The 18,466-nt window shown below is 44.7% G+C and overlaps 1 protein-coding gene and 1 long non-coding RNA gene across 4 annotated transcripts in view; one reads left to right on the forward strand and one right to left on the reverse strand.

The window, feature by feature from the left end:
- Positions 1-468: 468 nt before the first annotated feature.
- On the forward strand, positions 469-2,443 carry LOC149125579 (uncharacterized). The gene is made up of 2 exons (XR_016210728.1): positions 469-608; positions 2,283-2,443. It is a non-coding gene; the product is annotated as an uncharacterized LOC149125579 (long non-coding RNA).
- A 1,891-nt stretch (positions 2,444-4,334) lies between these two features.
- The window catches only part of MAGI3 (membrane associated guanylate kinase, WW and PDZ domain containing 3), a 298,141-nt gene continuing 284,009 nt past the window's right edge, over positions 4,335-18,466 (reverse strand). For 2 of the 3 annotated variants that reach the window (XM_017345962.4, XM_017345963.4), the window contains exons 17-21: positions 17,213-17,315; positions 15,941-16,067; positions 15,244-15,387; positions 8,623-8,761; positions 4,335-7,145 (exon numbers count right to left, since the gene is read on the reverse strand). In XM_017345962.4, coding sequence (XP_017201451.3) covers positions 6,130-7,145; positions 8,623-8,761; positions 15,244-15,387; positions 15,941-16,067; positions 17,213-17,315 — 1,529 coding nt within the window. In that variant the 3' untranslated portion in view covers positions 4,335-6,129. Of the gene's footprint in view, positions 7,146-7,718; positions 7,810-8,622; positions 8,762-15,243; positions 15,388-15,940; positions 16,068-17,212; positions 17,316-18,466 lie in introns of all 3 variants that reach the window. The other variant, XM_017345964.4, reaches the window with a different exon arrangement.

Genomic DNA, 18,466 nt, shown 5'->3' on the forward strand with positions numbered 1-18,466 from the left:
GTGTGTATTATTTTGGTGGTCTTTTTTTTTTCTTAAAGGTTTATTTATTTGAAAGTTGGAGTTTCAGAGAAAGGGAGAACAGCTGGGACTCAAGTTGGTGCCCATACTGGGGGGGCCAGTGCTGCAGACAGTGGCTGTACGTGCTACGCCACAGTACCGGCCCCGATTTGGTGGTCTTTTAAATGTTCTCAAGCTTCGGTTGCGAAGGCAGGGAAGCTATGTGGAAACAGTTTGATCATTTTAAGGCTTGCTCGTAAGCTTTGGCCGGTGGGCCAGAGGCGTGTTCAGGGCTACTCTCCTGCTGTTCAGAGGATTCCGTTTGATGATGCCCTGCGAATTACCAGCTTTTTCTTTTTGGCTGTGGAAGGTGAACCATTCCCAGTTCTGTGTAAACTTCAGGAGTTTTTCTGCTTGTGTTCTCTGTGACTCTTTCCCTCATCGTGGGATTTCCGCATCTACTCATGTTGATCACTACTTGGCGGAGTATGCAAGGAGCCCTGTGCACGACTTGGAGTTGTCACCTCACCATGGCTGTCTTCTCTGTGGTGATCCTCCTGCAAGTTCTAAACGTCCTGGTCCTCCAGATTCCCCACCGTCTCCTCAACTCGGTGAGACTGCTTGATTCGGTTTGGCTGCAGTGCAGCCTAGAAACTGCAGGCAGTCATCCGGGGAACCGTGGGACACACTGGATTCCATGTCCTGCGCTGCCTGCCACCTACATCCTACAGTCCGTTTTTTTAACAATATATTTTCATATATATATATGTATATATCCATATATCTCCATCCCCATTTGTTCTTAGTTTTAAGGTGGGGGAAGTAAATGCTTCCGCCACCTTAGTAACTGACAGTCTGCCTGCTTGCTGACGCTGAGGGTCCCCGTCTAATCTGCTCTCCAGTCACTTGCAGCTTCCTCGCTTCCAGGTGAAGCCAACTTGACTCTCACCTCAGCTGCTCTGCTGACCTGCTGGCCTGTTTGTTCTTGCCTTGTGAGGTTGGTTCTCCACAACCGCATGAGTGAATCTGACAAATAGGAGACGTCCTCAAAAAGTTCATAGGGATGCATATTAGGACTGTGCATGGCTTTCAAAATTTTTTCACCAAAATAAAAATCTCTGTTCTTTGTGATGAACTTTGTGAAGCACGCTGTGTTTCTGTCATTTCTACCTCTGTTCTTAACCGGGCGGTAGCTTCCATTCGCTTCCTGGGTACCTCTGTTTGCTTCCCGGGCGGTAGCCTGCAGCGCTCTTCGTTAACAGGCCCGCTGCCCTCTCCGTCATTGCCTCCATCACTCCCTGTGCCTTCCCTGCACCACGCCGTTTCTCCTGTGAGCTCATTTCTGCTGCCTGGAATGCATCTTCCTGTGTTCACCCCTGGCTGGCTGTGCAGCTGTCCGTTCCTTACTTGAGGTAGTTGTGTCAGTCTGGTAGTTTCCTTCGTGGCACTTAAATCACAATTATCATGTTCAAGTCTGCCTACTTGTTTGTCTCCTTCCCCTTGAGAATCTCAGCACCTTGAAGGTAGGACTTCTGTTCACTCCTAGGTCTCTGGGATACAGGACAGCACCTGCCCCACAGTTGGTGCTCAATGAAAATGCTGACTGAATCAAGACTAGACCCAACTCATTTACCATTCATGAAATGTTGTTGTTAGAATATAGGATAGAAGAGCTGTAATTTCATGGTTCTCCTGCCCTCAGTGGTTCATTTAACCCTATAAAATTTCTAGGAACATGTGCTTTTGATTTCAGAAGAGAAATGAGATTTTGATATTCACCTGTTGAATTTAAACCAAAACTAGATTTGGCCATTCACACATTTAATTGTAATAGTAATTATAGAGGGATCAGAGAAATAATTTTGTAATCTGCTCTTCTATTGGGACAATGGCTATGGAGGCATAGTCTACAGACCTCTTAAATGTGTACATTATGGCCCGTGTATAATATAAACTAAACCTTTGAAAAATGGGATGACCAAGTACTTGCCTATAGGGGTGTGGTTCCACTGACTTTCCAAGAGGGGAGAAAAATGAAGCACTAGGATATCTTACCAAGCAGAAGTCCCGTTTCTGTTTTCTTACGCCTAGAGGCTAAGTAGCCATATGTGCTGGAAAAAGAACCTCCTTTCAAACAACCGAACTGCTTCATTGAGAATGTTTGCATCTACACACTCAGTGGGCCACTGGGTCTCACTCTCAATCCTAAGCATGATTTTGTGGCGTGTTGCTTCACCTGAGCATGTACTGACAAGTGACCTTCAATAACCCTTTGCTTCTTGCAGTTACTGCTGCCACGCTGAGTGATGAAGTTTGAGTTTCACAAGTGAGCGCTAACTCGATACCTTTCCTGCGGCCTTACCTGGGCCTCTGAGCTGCACCAAGCTACTACTCCAGTGAACACGTGGTGTCCTTTAAGGACAAAATAAACACCTGGTGCGTTTGCTAATAGTTCTTGCTGACTTTAATGCAAATATTGTAAAATAGACACATACTCACAAAATTGTTAACATCTTGATTGAGGCTAACTTAAAGCTCTTTTCTATGTTTTTGTATTTTCAAATATAAGTGAGGAAAATTCCAAGTTTTCTATGAAGTAAAATCCCAACTTTACAATCATTCATTCATATTATTATACTTCTTAAGGTTAATTGCATGGCAACATTGAAAACAGCCAATTTAGTGAATATCTTGAACTTACCTAACCAAGGCAAAGATTCCAGATTTCATTTTTTTTTTTTTTTTATTATTATTTTTTTTTATTTTTTTTATTTTTTGACAGGCAGAGTGGACAGTGAGAGAGAGAGAGACAGAGAGAAAGGTCTTCCTTTTTGCCGTTGGTTCACCCTCCAATGGCCGCCGCGGCCAGCGTGCTGCGGCCGGCGCACCGCGCTGATCCGATGGCAGGAGCCAGGAGCCAGGTGCTTTTCCTGGTCTCCCATGGGGTGCAGGGCCCAAGCACCTGGGCCATCCTCCACTGCACTCCCTGGCCACAGCAGAGGGCTGGCCTGGAAGAGGGGCAACCGGGACAGAATCCGGAGCCCCGACCGGGACTAGAACCCGGTGTGCCGGCGCCGCTAGGCGGAGGATTAGCCTAGTGAGCCGCGGCGCCGGCCCCAGATTTCATTTAAACATGGTATGCTGTTAACAAGTCATTGTGTTGTTAAACTATAATGATGTTATTAGCATTAGTCATTATATTGATAAATCTAATAGAACCAGAAGGAACTGCCTGAATAAGTAAATCTGTCACTGTTTAAAAACCGTAGTGTTGGGCACTGAAGCATGCCATGGAGGGCACACGTGCTGCAGTCAACCTTACCCCACTCAGGTGTCCCCTTCCGTCACCAGTCTACATGCGCACCAGTGTTCCTTGACCCGAGGGCACACTCTGGACTGGCTCCCTGGCAGGCATTAGGTGCTCCCACTGATGTGAATGCCCCCTGCTTTGTTAAAACCCAACTCTGCTTTAAACATAAAATTCACTTGTCTACATGTTTAAAAGAACATCTTGCTATCAAGATATTCTCATGTAGCAGTAAAAAGTCAAATGCCTTTCTGAGGACAAGGAACTGACCATTACACAGAAGCTGATTGGCTCAGAGGATAAGACCCACCTTTCTAATCTTGCTAGTGAGGCAGTGCAGTAGCTTCCCACGATTTCCTGCCTGCTGTGGCCAGTAAGAAGATATGTCCACTGAGACAGCAACAGGATGGTTCTGCTGCCAAGCTGTGTGGCCTTCGCTGCAACCTCTCCACTGCGGAGGCTTATTTTTAGTGCGCACTCACGCAGTGTAACTAGGAATGTACTTTCCCCCGAAGAGTACTAAATTCATCATGGTCTTGAAGTATTATTCACATTGAGAGTTATATGAAATCAAGTCAGAACACTTCATCCTGAAAGTAAGTATAAATGTCAATTAAATGATATTTTAAAATGTGAACTGCCCCAGTGTGATGAAATCATTGAACTCCGCGATCTTGTGGTACTGGACTTCTGCTGCTGTCGCCGTGATAAGTGTCTGGGGGCTGAATCCCCAGTAGGACAGTGTGAGGGAGGGCTTTGTTAGGGACAGACTGTTTATGCAACACTGTTTTGTTGGCAATGAAAGTGAAAAACGGGCATCATGATATCTGGCACAAATCAGTTTCAAGCTTTATAGATAATAAAAGTAGAACCTCTGTAGCTAAAGTCGTCACTGGAAGAATCTTCCTGATTGTGGGACTCTGGGTGTGGGCTGGAGGGTAAGGATCAGGCCGTAGTGGGAACTGTCTCCAAAACCAGAAAGCAGCATTAAACAAAACTGACAGCAAAAGAGATGCAGGCCAGGAATTACTTTTTGCTTTTTCTTTTTTTAATATCTATATAAAAAATAACGAGCGATTTACAGATCTCTTTCTCTAATCAGAACCTCAGTGTATATATAAAGGGACTGTACAATATATAAACATTTACAACCAGTACATCCATATTTTTCTAGACATTCCAAGGCCACATCGCTAAATCAGTATATAATCAGTACAGTGACAGGTTACTTAGGAAGAGCCACATCAGACTGACAACATATGACATCAAAGTTATGTCACAGTTAACGATAAAAATAGGATTTGTATCACTAATTGTGAGCTATAGGGAAAATAAATTTCTGTGGTACTAAATTCTTGGCATTTACCACGCCTCCTAGTTTTGCTCTATTCAAGTAGTTAACAATGGGTGACTAAATATAGTTCTGGATGAAAATGGGGTTTCACAACTCCCTCTGGGAAGTGCGTCTTATCTCCAGGGCTGATACAGTTGTCACGTGCGAGAGTTTCACAGTCAGACTGGCAGAGGGAAGGACCTGATGTGTTGTTTCACAAGATGAACTTGGGTGACAGCACAAGTGTGTGCAAATATTCTAGAAAATAATTTGATTCTGAGAATGTGCCTTTTTTGACAATGCTACTGAGTGCTGTTTCATGGGACTGAGAAGCCCGCTGTTTTACGGAGTTTAAAACTTCCTCTTTCAACAAATATCTTTAATTAGAATTCAAGAGGACTCTGAAAATTTGTAAAAGCTAAGCACATGTTAAGTCTCTTATTTCTAAATAAGGAAGTTAATGTAGATTAAAAATAAAATACAGTGCAGCGAGGACTGTCTGCCACGTTTGTCCTTCCTTGCTGGGTCGGTCTTAGCCAGGGTCTGCTGCTCCACACCTGGCGTGGACATGTACTGCCAGAGCTGATGCTTCGGCTGGCAAAGGACTGTGAAACAGGCTTTCTGATCAGGCCCCTGAGACACTCTCTACCGATCTGACTCCTCAGGTATGTATGTATCAGGACTAACGACGTTAGTAGTAGGTACAACGAAGACATCCAGGAACAGACGGTCGGTAGTTTTTCTTCGAAGAGCAATGAGCAGTATTTCCACACGCTGCTCCGTGGCTCCATGATGAAATTACTGCAGCAGGAAGAGGGGACCTGAGATCACCACGCCAGGGCTGGAGCCACAGCACGAGCTGAACTCTGCTGTTTCGGATCGTAAGTAATCTTTAACAGCCAAACGAACATACAAGCCATATGAAAGTGTCAATATTTGGTTGTATATATTTTCTTTAAAGGAGTGAAATTTCGAGTTTTATTTTTAAACTGGGACATCAGTAGCTGTTAGAAGAGGCAACTACCATCTTGATTTAATGGTGATTTAATCTTTTCTGCAAGGATTCAAATATTTCTCTCCGTAAACATGCAGCATGCTATTGAGAACATCAACTTTCAAGGCAAACCTCACTTTTTCATGACTGGAGATATCTGGATGAGGAGGGTGAAGCTGACATGATCCAGTAGATAACTTGGCACAGATACGAAGTGTGTGATGAACACCCTGCTAGGATCAACAGAAGTTACTTGTTCAGACCCTCGGGAAGAGGAGCCGAGCAGCCTGCGGGCGGACGCAGCGCCTTCCTGAGTGGGAGGGAGGGCACTCAGCTGGGGGCACACGGGTTCTCAGCGATCCTAAAGGCCCTTCATGCAGCCTCGGTCATTTGATGCTCGAATTAAAATGTTCAGGAATTGTTGCAAAAAAGTATTATTTTGGGGAAAAATGCTTTTTAGTTAAGAAAAATTACAACTTGTTTGTTTGCTACTGAAGGTCACACCCGTTTCTCAGTCTGCAAGTCACTCGTGCTTGGGACTTTATTTGCACTGGGCACCTTCCAGGGCCCGGGAGTTATGGGGGGTTTTTTAACCGGAGAGCCGCTTGCACTCCTCCCGTCAGCCGCCTCCAGGTCCCTCCCTCTGTGGGAGGCAGGCTCCTGCCTTGGCGGCTTTTCTGACACGTGGGCACTTTCCGCTGTTTGGTCTTGACTAGAACTTGCTTCTCTGCGTGCCGTCTTCCCTTTTCCATCTTCAGGCAGGGCTCTGCTAGTGGTGTTCGTCTTTTTGGATGGCAGAGCCTTTTCATCCACCCGCTTGCATCTTTTCTCCGGAGATCTGGCTCTGCTCTTGCCCGGCCTCGCACTCGCATCCTTCCTGACGACCCCTGCCTTTCCCCTCCCTGCGGGGCCGTGCTCAGCGGCGCCCTCTGGGAACTCGGCTTCGGCGTGGGGCTGGTCTTGGCTTCCCTCCGCCTTCTGCTGCTTCCTCGGGCTGCTTGGTGGGCAGGGCTCTTGTCCAGGGCCTGTCCTGGTGCGGAGCTGGGAACTTCTGTTCTCCCCTTTCCTGGGGCTCAGCGACCGATCCCTGGGTCGTCTTGGGGGGTCATTTTTTCGAGGGCCGGCACTTTTTTCCAGATGTTCCTCTGAATGTGGATTGGTTGACTTTTTGGGACTAGTAGATCTACCTCTTGGTGGAACACCATTTTCTATTTTTAATAGATTTTTCTTGTCACTGTGCCCATGACAGTTGGGTTGGTCCCTCTTATTCACATTTGTTTGAAGGGACTGATGCTTGGTCTCAGACTGATTTTCATCTGAAGTGCCTTTCTTTTCAGGAGCAGCGTCCTTGAATTCTTCTGCCTTTCTACCTATCTGCACTCTCTTTAAGCATTCTTCAGTTACTGGCATCTGGGACTCTTCAAATACGGAAGCAGAATGTGAAGATGGGGAAAATGGTGACTGTTCATCATAAATCACATTTGAAGATGAAGGATTATTAATATCCCAATCACCTAAAAAAGTGATTTAAGTAGAACATGATTAAATTTTAGAATTCTATATAGGTCCAAGAAGTTTGAAACTTCAACATCTATTTGATGTGTACTGACTGCTGAGACAGCCTAAGCGTGAGCATTTTAGTGTACATGTTTCCCTCTCTGTAAAGGAACACGTGTAGAGACATCTGTTCATACAAGAAGGTAGGCTGTTTCTATACATAAAATAATTCATTTTTCCAGTTATGTAGAATTAGCAAGATAATATATGAGCTGTAAATTATTAAGGCCCAATAATGAACTTAAAAGAAACAAATAATAAAATTGGACCAAATTACCTGGTCCACAAGCTAACTAAGTTTTATCTTAAGGATATGACCAAATCACTAATTAATAAAGGAGACCAAACTGTGGTAACCAGAATGAGGTACATGGGCATTTGCAAATAATTTTCTTACAGTAAGCTGTCCAATTTAATGTCAAAAGAAGACTGAAAAGTGCAGAAGATAGAAACAGATGTACTTAATAGCATCATTTTTAATTAAAAAGAAAACAAAAGAAGGAAGTGATTTACAAGACATGCAAATTTACCAAGTCTTTTTAAGGAAAGACCAAGAAAAGCCCTGAAAGCCTTAATGTTGCTCAGGTTTCACGTAGGAGCACAGACCGGAAGGAGCCAAACCTGAAGAAGGAAGAGAAAAAGCCTAGGACTATGTGGAAAAAAAAAAAAAATCAGCGCAGTTAGCAAAGGTGTCACTGGGAATGTATGATTCCTAAGCAGGTGGTGGCAGATAGTAGACTCACAAGCTGAAGGGACTGCAGGAGCTCCTGGCTGCACGACCCCCCCTCAGCCCTTGGCAGGGAGGGGACAGGTATTCAGTGGGCGTGGTCCTGCCTTTATTTCCAGGACAGTGTACTTAAAAGTAGTGATTTTAAAATACTGTGATATTTCAAAAACATACAATGAAACCAAGAAAGTTTGCAATTAGTACAGGAGTACAGGTATGGTCTCAGGCCCAACTCTGTCTTGAGGTAGTGCTATCGTGACTTGTTTCTGACAAGTGACCAGTAAAGTCCGAAGTCCTTACCCTACTCCCTCAGAGACACGCATCTTACGCATGGACGGAAGGAACATTTGCTGGGAGCGTGTAGTCAGTCAGGGAAGGAGAGAGCCAGGCCAGAGGAGCCATGCAGTGTTCTGCAGGACGTCTACATGGCTGCCTCCTGGGCCCTGCCATTTTACAGGCACATTTCTCCGCAAAAGCCATCTGTGTTTTCTGATGAAATCAACTTAAAGTGGACTCCATTCCAACAAATTGAATACTTGAATTCACTTGTACACGGTTATCCAACTAGATTCTGGTGGTTCTGGTGTTCACCTCTGAATTAGCTAGTTAAAAAAAAAAAAGCTATCCTCCAAATAGAAATTCCTTTTCCTTCTGCTGCCCTTCCCTAACATACAACTTTGAAGCTACCAGCGAACTACGTTACTTACCGTGGTCAGGTATCAAGCCAGCTCCTGGCCTCAAGAGAAGAAGAACTTTATTTCCACCAGCCTGAATGAGCTCAATTGCTCGAGTATGTGTGATGCCTTGTGTGGGCTCCCCATTGATTTCAACAATCTGGTCACCAACCTAGACAGGGAACATTCCCGGGAACAACATGAAACTCTGCACTCTTCTTCTTTTCTGCTTCTGTCAGCTCCACAGCCATGTGACCTTGCTAAGTGACTCTCTCATTTGTTAAATATTTAATGTGATCACAGCACAATCACACTAGGGCTGAGGAGTGCACAACCACAGGAAGAGACAATGTCCAGTTTTACTTTCTCGATACAAATCGCACATGGATAAGTTTTATATGGCTGCTAAGTCAGGATATAGGCATCTTCAATCCAAGAACCAAATTCTACACTTGGCACCAAAAGGTAAGCAGTGGAACAGGAGGTAAGTTTCTACCCCAATCCAAATGATCCCACAGGTCGCTATGTGGATGATCAGTCTGTGAAGGGGACTTTCAAACTTGAGCTGAATCTTGAATTTATTCCTTAAAACCTGGGCAGGTGGTGCCTCATCTTTGAAGTCCTTCCTGGGAGAACTGCCCGCGCCTGGGTATTGCCATTATGTCCTGTACGTGTATGAGGCATTAGACAAATGACATTTATAGATTAAAAGCCTAAAAAATTAAGCTTAGAGATTAATATAAACACTTACTTGAAGCCAGTAACTGCCTTACATTTAAAGACTTCAGTGTAAAATCATTTCCAACATAAAGCTAGGGATCAGAGTAAGGTACTTCAGTACTGTTTGTGTTTGCAGAAATGTCTGTTGTTATTTTAAAAGAAAAAGGACAAATATGGAAAAGTCAAGTATAACTTTTGCAAAGAACCTGATTAAAAATAATGATTTTAGGCTGGCGCCGCGGCTCACTAGGCTAATCCTCCACCTTGCGGCGCCGGCACACCGGGTTCTAGTCCTGGTCGGGGCACCAGATTCTGTCCCGGTTGCCCCTCTTCCAGGCCAGCTCTCTGCTGTGGCCAGGGAGTGCAGTGGAGGATGGCCCAAGTGCTTGGGCCCTGCACCCCATGGGAAACCAGGATAAGCACCTGGCTCCTGCCTTCGGATCAGCGCGGTGCGCCGGCTGTAGCGCGCCAGGCGTGGCGGCCATTGGAGGGTGAACCAACAGCAAAAGGAAGACCTTTCTCTCTCTCTCTCTCACTGTCCACTCTGCCTATCAAAAAAAAAAAATAATAATAATTTTAAATTGATTTCAAGAAGACAGGCCAACAGAAGACTATTGGCTTCAAAACAGAACTAAACCATGCGATATTGGTAAAATCTCCAAAAGCAAAATTGTAAATCTTTATGGGAGCTTACTAAAATAACCCATAAGTAACAGCAGAAGGGGAACTGATAATTACTTCTCAAAGGTCAGTATCTACACCCAGTCCACATACAGCCCAGCGCTGTGGCTGAGGCTCACGTCCTGGCTCTGCTTGCTGGCTGTGTGGTCTCGTTTTCCTCAGTTACTAAGTGAGGGTTTCTGTACCGACTCCTGGGGTTCTTGGAAGGATTTAATGAGATGAAACAGGATTGTACACCAAGCACAAATGTTAGTTTTCAAGTATATTAAAGCGCACTGGTAGGAAGATTTAACTATAGACTACACCCTATTCTTTACAATGCAAAAAATTTCAAATAAATTGTGAAATAGAACATAAAGTGTCCTGCATATTTATATATAAAAAAAGATGAGTCTTACTCTTAAAGAACTGGAGGATATGTAATCAGAAAAAAGATGGATTTCATATTGCTAGGATTTGAATGTTTGTCCCTGGAATGTATGTGTTGGCATTAATCCCCAAAGTCATATGACTTACTGGAGGGGGAATTTTTTGGGGGGGGGCTTGCATTGTGAGGGCTCTGCCCTCATTCATCTATTCATGGACAAGTGGCTGAATGGCATAGTGAGGGAGTAGCTTTGTTACCAGACTCCCTGGGTCACCCATGCTTGGTCTTGCCACGTGACGCCCCACAGGGCTCAGGACTGTGCACAGTCCTGTTATCAGGATGGCCCTCACCAGATGTGGCCTCTCAACCTAGGACTTCCCAGCTGTCAGACTGTGGGAAATAAATTTGTTTTCTTTATAAATTACCCAGTGTCTGGTATTCAGTTAATTTTTTTAAAGACAATAATAAAAACAGGATGGAGAGAAGCACTAAAGATAATTAATTAAAAAAACCCCTTACTATTGAGAATATATGCATGAAACAAAAGTCAGTATATAGATTTCTCTTGTTTAAGTAGTGAAAAAATTGTGAAGAAGAGATACAGAGGAGAAATCAGTATTAGACATACAATCCTGCAGGTAATTAAATGTCAATTAAAGAAGGTAATAACTGGGGCATGCTTCAGGTTTATCCTATAAAACATGGTTGAAATTCTAATTAATTTCAATCACATTTGACTTAACTCTCCAAATCTGTACACTTTATTCTTAGTATAATAAACTGTAAATACAACTTGTAATTGAGTAGATTTGCCACCAGGTGTCATTTTTGTTTAAAATTAAATTGGTGGGAAAAGAGGGCTTTCAGATTTCTGGTGGCAGGCCCTCAGAGGAGGGGAAGCTACAGAAAACTAAAAGATAAAAAAAGGCACCTCTGGGGCCGGTGCTGTGGTGTAGCAGGTAAAGCCACCGCCTTCAGGGCCGTCATCCCATATGGGCACCGATTCGACACCTGGCTGCTCCACTTCCTATCCAGCTCTCTGCTGTGGCCTGGGAAAGCAATGGAAGATGACCCAAGTCCTTGGGCCCCTGCACCCATGTGGGAGACCTGGAGGAAGCTCCTGGCTTCTAGCTTCGGATCAGTGCAGCTGCGGCCAGTTGGGGAGTGAACTAGCGGAGGGAAGATCTGTCTCTGCCTCTCCTTCTCTGTGTAACTCTGACTTTCAAATAAATGAATAAATCTTAAAAAAAAAAAAGGCACCTCTAAGAGTAAACTATATTTTAAAATGGTGTTATTTGAAGATGTAATAAAAAGGAACAACTTTTGATAGATAGAAAAATAAACATTCAGGTTCTATTTTTTATAATTTAAAATTGTGGGGGAACAAAGAGTAAAGAAGAGAAATGAAAGGAGAAAAAATGAAATAGAAGAAGAAAAGTAGGAAGAAGGGCTAGCAAAAAAGAATCTCTTTTCTCACTAAAAACATATTGGAATTACAACACAAGGCTTACATTATGCTACAGCCTGTTAAGAAACTACATGTAACAACAAATCCAGATGGAGCCCACGGGCTGTGCTAGAGGACCACAGCGCTGGTCCCACAGCGGCACTCACAGGAGATTCAGTATCCCTGAGCTCCAGTTTTAACTCTGCAGGTGGGGGTAATGCCACTGCAGAGACTGTAGTTGGAAGCGTGCTGCCTTCAGGAGGGTAGACTCTCACTGTTTTCTAGATCTGACTGCTTTTTGTTGAATATTAAAAGATTTTGACACTATTCCCTAATATGGACTTTCCCATAATTCTCTTATCTCAGAACATCCTCTACCCTCCTCCTCCTCTTAACCAGATGTAAGGACCAGCTTAGAACTCACTAAACCTGCAGATCCTCTCAGTGACTGTCAGTTCCTTTCCAAGTGTAGTGACCAGTACAGTGTTGCTGACTACCTCATGCACTCCCCACTCCTGTCCGTCTACCAGTAAGAGTGAGGAACTGATCTTATCTGTTAAAAAACAACAATTATTTCATAGGTAGAATGGCTGTTGATCCAGTTTACTTTGAACGTTTCTATGGAATACCTACTATGATATTCAGTGCACTAGATCAGCCACTGAATAACAGATACTGGACCCCAAGTCCAGTTGTTAGCCTCACAGAAAATGCACGGGAGTGGCAGCTAGAGCAGATTTATCCCTGATTGTTGTCATCAGTACGACTTTACTGCGTTCCAGTTCTATGCAAGATTCTCATGTTCCTTACCAGTTAAGATTTTGATAGTTAATCGCCAGAAAAGTAACTCTTCTGAAGAGCTGACATCATCTTATTATAGCTCAGAGCAGTTTTGGACCTAACGGTTAATAGCTTGTTTCTGTTTTCAGTTGTCAGAGCTTATTTTTAATCTGGAATGAAATCTGGTTCTGTTTCATCTGGAAACAGAACCAGTGGGTGGGAATTCTTTCTGTATCTCAAATAAATAATGCACTTTTTAGGTCAGCACTGATAGTAGTAGGTTAAGCCTTTGCCTGCAGCGCCAGCATCCCACATGGGCGCCAGTTCAAGTCCTGGCTGTTCTACTTCTAATCCAGCTCTCTGCTATGGCCTGGGAAGGCAGTGGAAGATGGCCCAAGTGCTTGGGCCCCTGGATTTGCGTGGGAAACCTGGAAGAAGTTCCTGGCTTCTGGCTTCTGGCTTCAGATTGGCCCAGCTCTGGCTGTGTGGCCATTTGGGGAGTGAACCAGCGGATGGAAGACAACACTTTCTTTCGCTCTTCTGCATTTCTCTCTCTCTCTCTCTCTCTCTCTCTCAGATTGTTTATTTTGAAAGTCAGGGAGAGACAGAGATAATTCCCATCCACTGGTTCACTCCCTAGATGGCTACAACAGCCAGCGCTGGGCCAGGCAGAAGCCAGTGGCTTCATCTTGGTCTCCCATATTAGTGGCAAGGGCCCAAATGCTTCTGCCATTCTCCACTGCTTTTTCCAGGCCATTAGCAAGGAGCTGGATAAGAAGTGGAGTAGCTAGGACTCAAATTGGTGCCCATGTGGGATGCTGGCACTGCAGACTTTACCTGCTATGCCAACAACACCAGCCCCTGAACTGTCTCTACAAGAAAGTGAACTGAGGCTAGATCCTAGCTCTTGGTTGTAGGCATCCTGCCACGAGCCCCTCTCCCTGTCATAAACATTCTGCAGCTCTGCTCTCACAACCTTCCCATGTTCTTAACTTCCTCTCACTCACTAATCACAGGTCTTTCTCAGGTCACCCCTTCCAACTCATTCTATGGTTGGTAGAAACCATGGATAGCACAAACACAATACATGATTATGAAACCAGTAATGGGAGTGAAGTAGTGATGTGAGAAATTAGAAACTGTGATCGTGCAGAAGCCTTTGGCAATCACTGTCAGAACATGCCACCTAATAACTCACAGGACTGCCTGCCTTTCGGGTTAGTTTACTTAAGTTAAAAGGTAAAACAAACAGAGCACAAAAAACCCAGTTCCCTCATCCCACTGCTTACTGGTGACAGAGGAAGGAAGTACAAAAATTCTCTTGGATAGTACTCTTGAACTTAAAATTCTAGTATGCAACCTAACTAAATACAAGTGAATTAACTATTTTTTTTAAAAAAAATTGAAGACAGCAAGTGTCTTATAATAATAATCTTTTCAAAAATTTTTATTTCAGGGGCTAGCGCTATGGCATAATGGATAAAGCTGCTACCTGTGATGCCAGCAACCCATATGGGTGCTGGTTTGGGCCTTGGCTGCTCCGCTTCCCATCCAGCTCCCTGCTAATGTGCCTGGAAAGAGGCAGAAGATGGCCTGAGTGCTTGGCCCCTGCACCCATGTGGGAGAGCTGGCTCCTGGCTTTCGCCTGGCCCAGCCCTGGCCATTGTGGCCATCTGGGGAGTAAACTGGAGGATGGAAGATCTCTCTCTGTCTCTGTCACTCTGCCTTTCAAATAAATAAAATGAATCTTTAAAAAAAATTTACTTTTTTTTTTTTTTTTTTGACAGGCAGAGTGGACAGTGAGAGAGAGAGACAGAGAGAAAGGTCTTCCTTTGCTGTTGGTTCACCTCCAATGGCCGCCGCAGCTGGTGCGCTGTGGCTGGCACACCGCGCTGATCCGAAGGCAGGAGCCAGGTGCTTCTGGTCTCCCATGGGGTGCAGGGCCCAAGCACTTGGACCATCCTCCACTGCACTCCCTGGCCACAGCAGAGAGCTGACCTGGAAGAGGGGCAACCGGGACAGAATCCGCACCCTGACTGGGACTAGAACCCGGCGTGCTGGCGCCGCAAGGTGAAGGATTAGCCTATTGAGCCGCGGCGCGGCCATTGGGTTTCAATATAGTATAGCACACTGAAGTGGATACATGAAATCATCAAGGGGGTTGAGAAAGAAAAATGGGGACAGGCATTTGGCAGAGTGGTTAGGATGCTGCCTGGGAGGCCCACATCCCATACTACAGTGCCTGGGTCAAGCCCCACCTCCTCACTTCTGATCCAGCTTCCTGCTGACACACGCCCTGGGGGGCAGTAGGTGATGGCTCAAGTACTTGGGTCCTGCCACCCATGAGGAAGATCCAGACCGAGTTCCAGGTTCCTGGCTTCAGCTTGGCCTAGTTCTTGTTGTGGGTATTTGGGGAGTAAGCCAGCAGACAGGAAATCTCTGTCTCTTTGATTTCCAAATAAAGTGTAAATAAATAGGTAAAAACTAAGCAAAAAGTAAAACACAAAGTAACAAGTATTTGCCCTTTAGATTTTAGTAATGGAAAAACCTGCTTCTTAAGATTCAAGAGGTTTCCTTCTTCATTTTCTTTACAGCAATTATTTTTAGATGTTTCCAGTCTGAAATGAGAGCCACAGGTTACGGCCAGAAGCCAACTCACGTGGATTCTGCCGTCTTTGATGGCGGGGCCGTCCTCAGCAAGACGAAGGATGAACAGCCCCATGTTGTACTCCTTGCCCCCTCGGAGGCTGAATCCAAAGCCCCGGGGCCCTCTCTCCAGCTCTACTGGGTAACAACCAAGGCTCTACAAAGAAAGAAGTATATGAAAAATTCTCAAGGACTGACTTATTTACATTTTGAAGAAAGGCTACTTTTATAGCTGCAAGAAATAATTCATACTCTCGTATGCATCCTGCATCGTGAGGAAGGAAGATTAGTTTGGGTTTGAGGGTTGTTTTTGTCAATGCCCCTAATGAATCTGAAGATTTACACATCTTCCCTACTAGTTGGTCAATGTGCAATGGAACACTCAGGAAACAGAGATTTAGAAGGTGCTTCCTCTAACTAGATTTTGACATTTTCCTGAAAAAAAAAAAAAAAAAGTGACTCCTATTTTGTTTAGTTAAAATACTATTTACTTCTAAGGACTTAATTGAGGGCTCAAATTTCTTCTACTGGAAGAGTCAACTTTTCTCTTTACAATCCTTCATGGAAGATAACTGAATGTGAATACACAGCCAGGTAGACAAGCACTATTTTTGGAACAAATTTCTGAACTGATTTGCACTAAGCTTTCACCCATAGCACTAACACAGCAACTCAAAAGTTTGGTCTGCATTTGGGGGATCCTGGCTCACCTGATTGTGCCGACTGCCCACGACGGAGATCACGGCGGTATCAGGTGGGGTGAGGTGCTTGTGGTCAGACCAGGAATGTCTATAGGGAGTGGAGACATCTTTTCCCACTTCACCTTCCAGGGCACTTCTACAAGAGAGAAGTCAAGTCACTCTTGTAAGTGAGAAAATGAGAATCATTGTAAAAGTAAAGGCAGGTTAATTTCTTGTCTTTGAAAAGCTAAACGTTGCCGTTCTCCTCTGACAAATCACTATTGGCTCACTGTGTCCGGAACCAGGGCTGCTTGAGAAGCCCGGCCTTTAACTCCCAACCCAGCCCACGTCTGACGCCAGCACTGTCTTTCTCAAGGGCATCTCAGTGCGGTTTCCCACCAAGGAAAACTGCACTCAGTAGCTGAACAGAGGGCAGAGAAGCTGACCTTGTCACAGTGAAAAACAGCTTTCCTGCAGTTGCTGAGTTTCTGGAAATCTAGTTTTTGTTCCATGGCTGTGTTTGAACAAAACAGGAAAGAAAGATGCTCTGCTCTGCTCTGCTCAGGCAGTCTGAGACGACAACCCAAGCAGATCTGCAGATCTTGAGTTTTCAATCTTTTTTTTTTTTTTTTTTTGGAGGAACTTTTTTTTTTTTTAAGATTTATTTATTTACTTGAAAGTCAGAGTTACACAGACAGAGAGGAGAGGCAGAGGGGAGAGAGAGAGAGAGAGAGAGAGAGAGAGAGAGGTTTTCCATCCGCTGGTTCACTCCCCAATTGGCCGCAACGGCCGGAGCTGCACCGATCAGGAGCCAGGAGCTTCTTCTGGGTCTCCCACGCAGGTGCAGGGGCCCAAAGACTTGTGCCATCTTCCACTGCCTTCCCAGGCCATAGCAGAGAGCTGGATTGGAAGAGCAGCAGCTGGGTCTTGAACTGGCGCTCATATGGGATGCCGGCGCTTCAGGCCAGGGCGTTAACCCGCTGCACCACAGCGCCAGCCCCTGGAGTTTTCCCATCAAAACCATAATGAACAAGAGCAGCAGAAGCTGAGGCTGCTGTCACTTCTTTCCACCTTCGTGCAACTCTCATGACAGGATAATCGCACCGCGCCTGGGAAGGGGTTGAGGAGAGGGATGGAGACACTGGGGGAAAGGGAATAGTGAAAGTATTTGAGGGTGGAACCTGCCAGAGTTCTTATGTTGACCTCAACAGCTGGCTTTCACATTAACAGCATGGGAGTTGGGGATGCAGTGGGTTATGAAGATTGGGGAGATCAGGAGCGAAAATCTAAGAACAACCTCACCTGTCCCCAGGTGTGTGGTTGGCCTGTGACTGTCCCATGGGCCTGTGTTGCAGTGCTGGGCTCTGCCGGGCTGAGTTTGTTCCTGATGGTGGACCGTGATGTTCTGTTCAAATGAAAAAACAGTAGAAGTAAGAACGGATACAGAAAAGCATGCGGCCAACAGGATCTATCAAAATGAGACAAGCAGCTGTGAGCCGACTCTTCAGGGAGAGCAGCATGGCTGGCAGCTGTCCGGAACTGGAACATTAACATCTTTCCCACCTGGGCTTTTGATTAATGCTTACAAGTCACAAGAACAGAAATCATATTCTTACTTCCCACTTTCATTTTTGTTTGGCTCATCCATACAATATAGAAATTAGAAATGAACACACTCAATTACATTTATCTAGGAGACAGAGTCCATGACCCATTATGCAGCCTGCTCTGTGACTTCCCAGAGCACACCAGTGATAATTGGTGATCCATTCTAGATAACAGAGCTAGGTTCCAAGAGTGTTGGTCTGCCTCATAGAATGGCAGATGTCCTAAACAGCACTCTGGCCTCAGAATCAGCCCTTAACGCATTCGGGTCCAGCTAAAAAGCCCATGAGAGTATTTCAGGCATGGAAAGCCAAGACACTCCGGCAAAAACACACACACACACACACACACACACAAAACCTAAATGAAAGATCTCTGTGAGATCTCAGCAGAAAGAACGGGCCATCAAAGAAGCAAGTACCTTTCTCTGAAGGGAGGAGAAAACTTCTACTTTGACTATGACCTTGTCTAAATAAGAGTGGAGTTGGTGAACTCAAAAGGCCTCCATAGCCTTGGCAACTCATGACAAGAGCCTCAGGTGATTACTGATGCCATAAATTGGAGTGTCAATTGTTAAATCAACAACAGGAGTCACTGTGCACTTACTCCCCATGTAGGATCTCTGTCCTTAATGTGTTGTACTATGTGAATTAACAGTATAACTAGTACTCAAACAGTACTTTATACTTTGTGTTTCTGCGTGGATGCAAACAGTTGAAATCTTTACTTAGTATATACTAAATTGATCTTCTGTATATAAAGATAATTGAAAATGAATCTTGATGTGAATGGGATGGGAGAGGGAGAGGGAGATGGGATGGTTGTGGGTGGGAGGGAGGTTATGGGGGGAAAAGCCGCTATAATCCAAAAGCTGTACTTTGGAAATTTATATTTATTAAATAAAAGTTAAAAAATAAAAATATAAAAAAGTAAGCATCCTGAAGGCAGGGG

The sequence above is a fragment of the Oryctolagus cuniculus genome, chromosome 7 (genome assembly GCF_051225735.1).
Source record: "Oryctolagus cuniculus isolate XC-2025 breed Fujian yellow rabbit chromosome 7, ASM5122573v1, whole genome shotgun sequence".
Lineage (NCBI taxonomy): Eukaryota > Metazoa > Chordata > Mammalia > Lagomorpha > Leporidae > Oryctolagus > Oryctolagus cuniculus.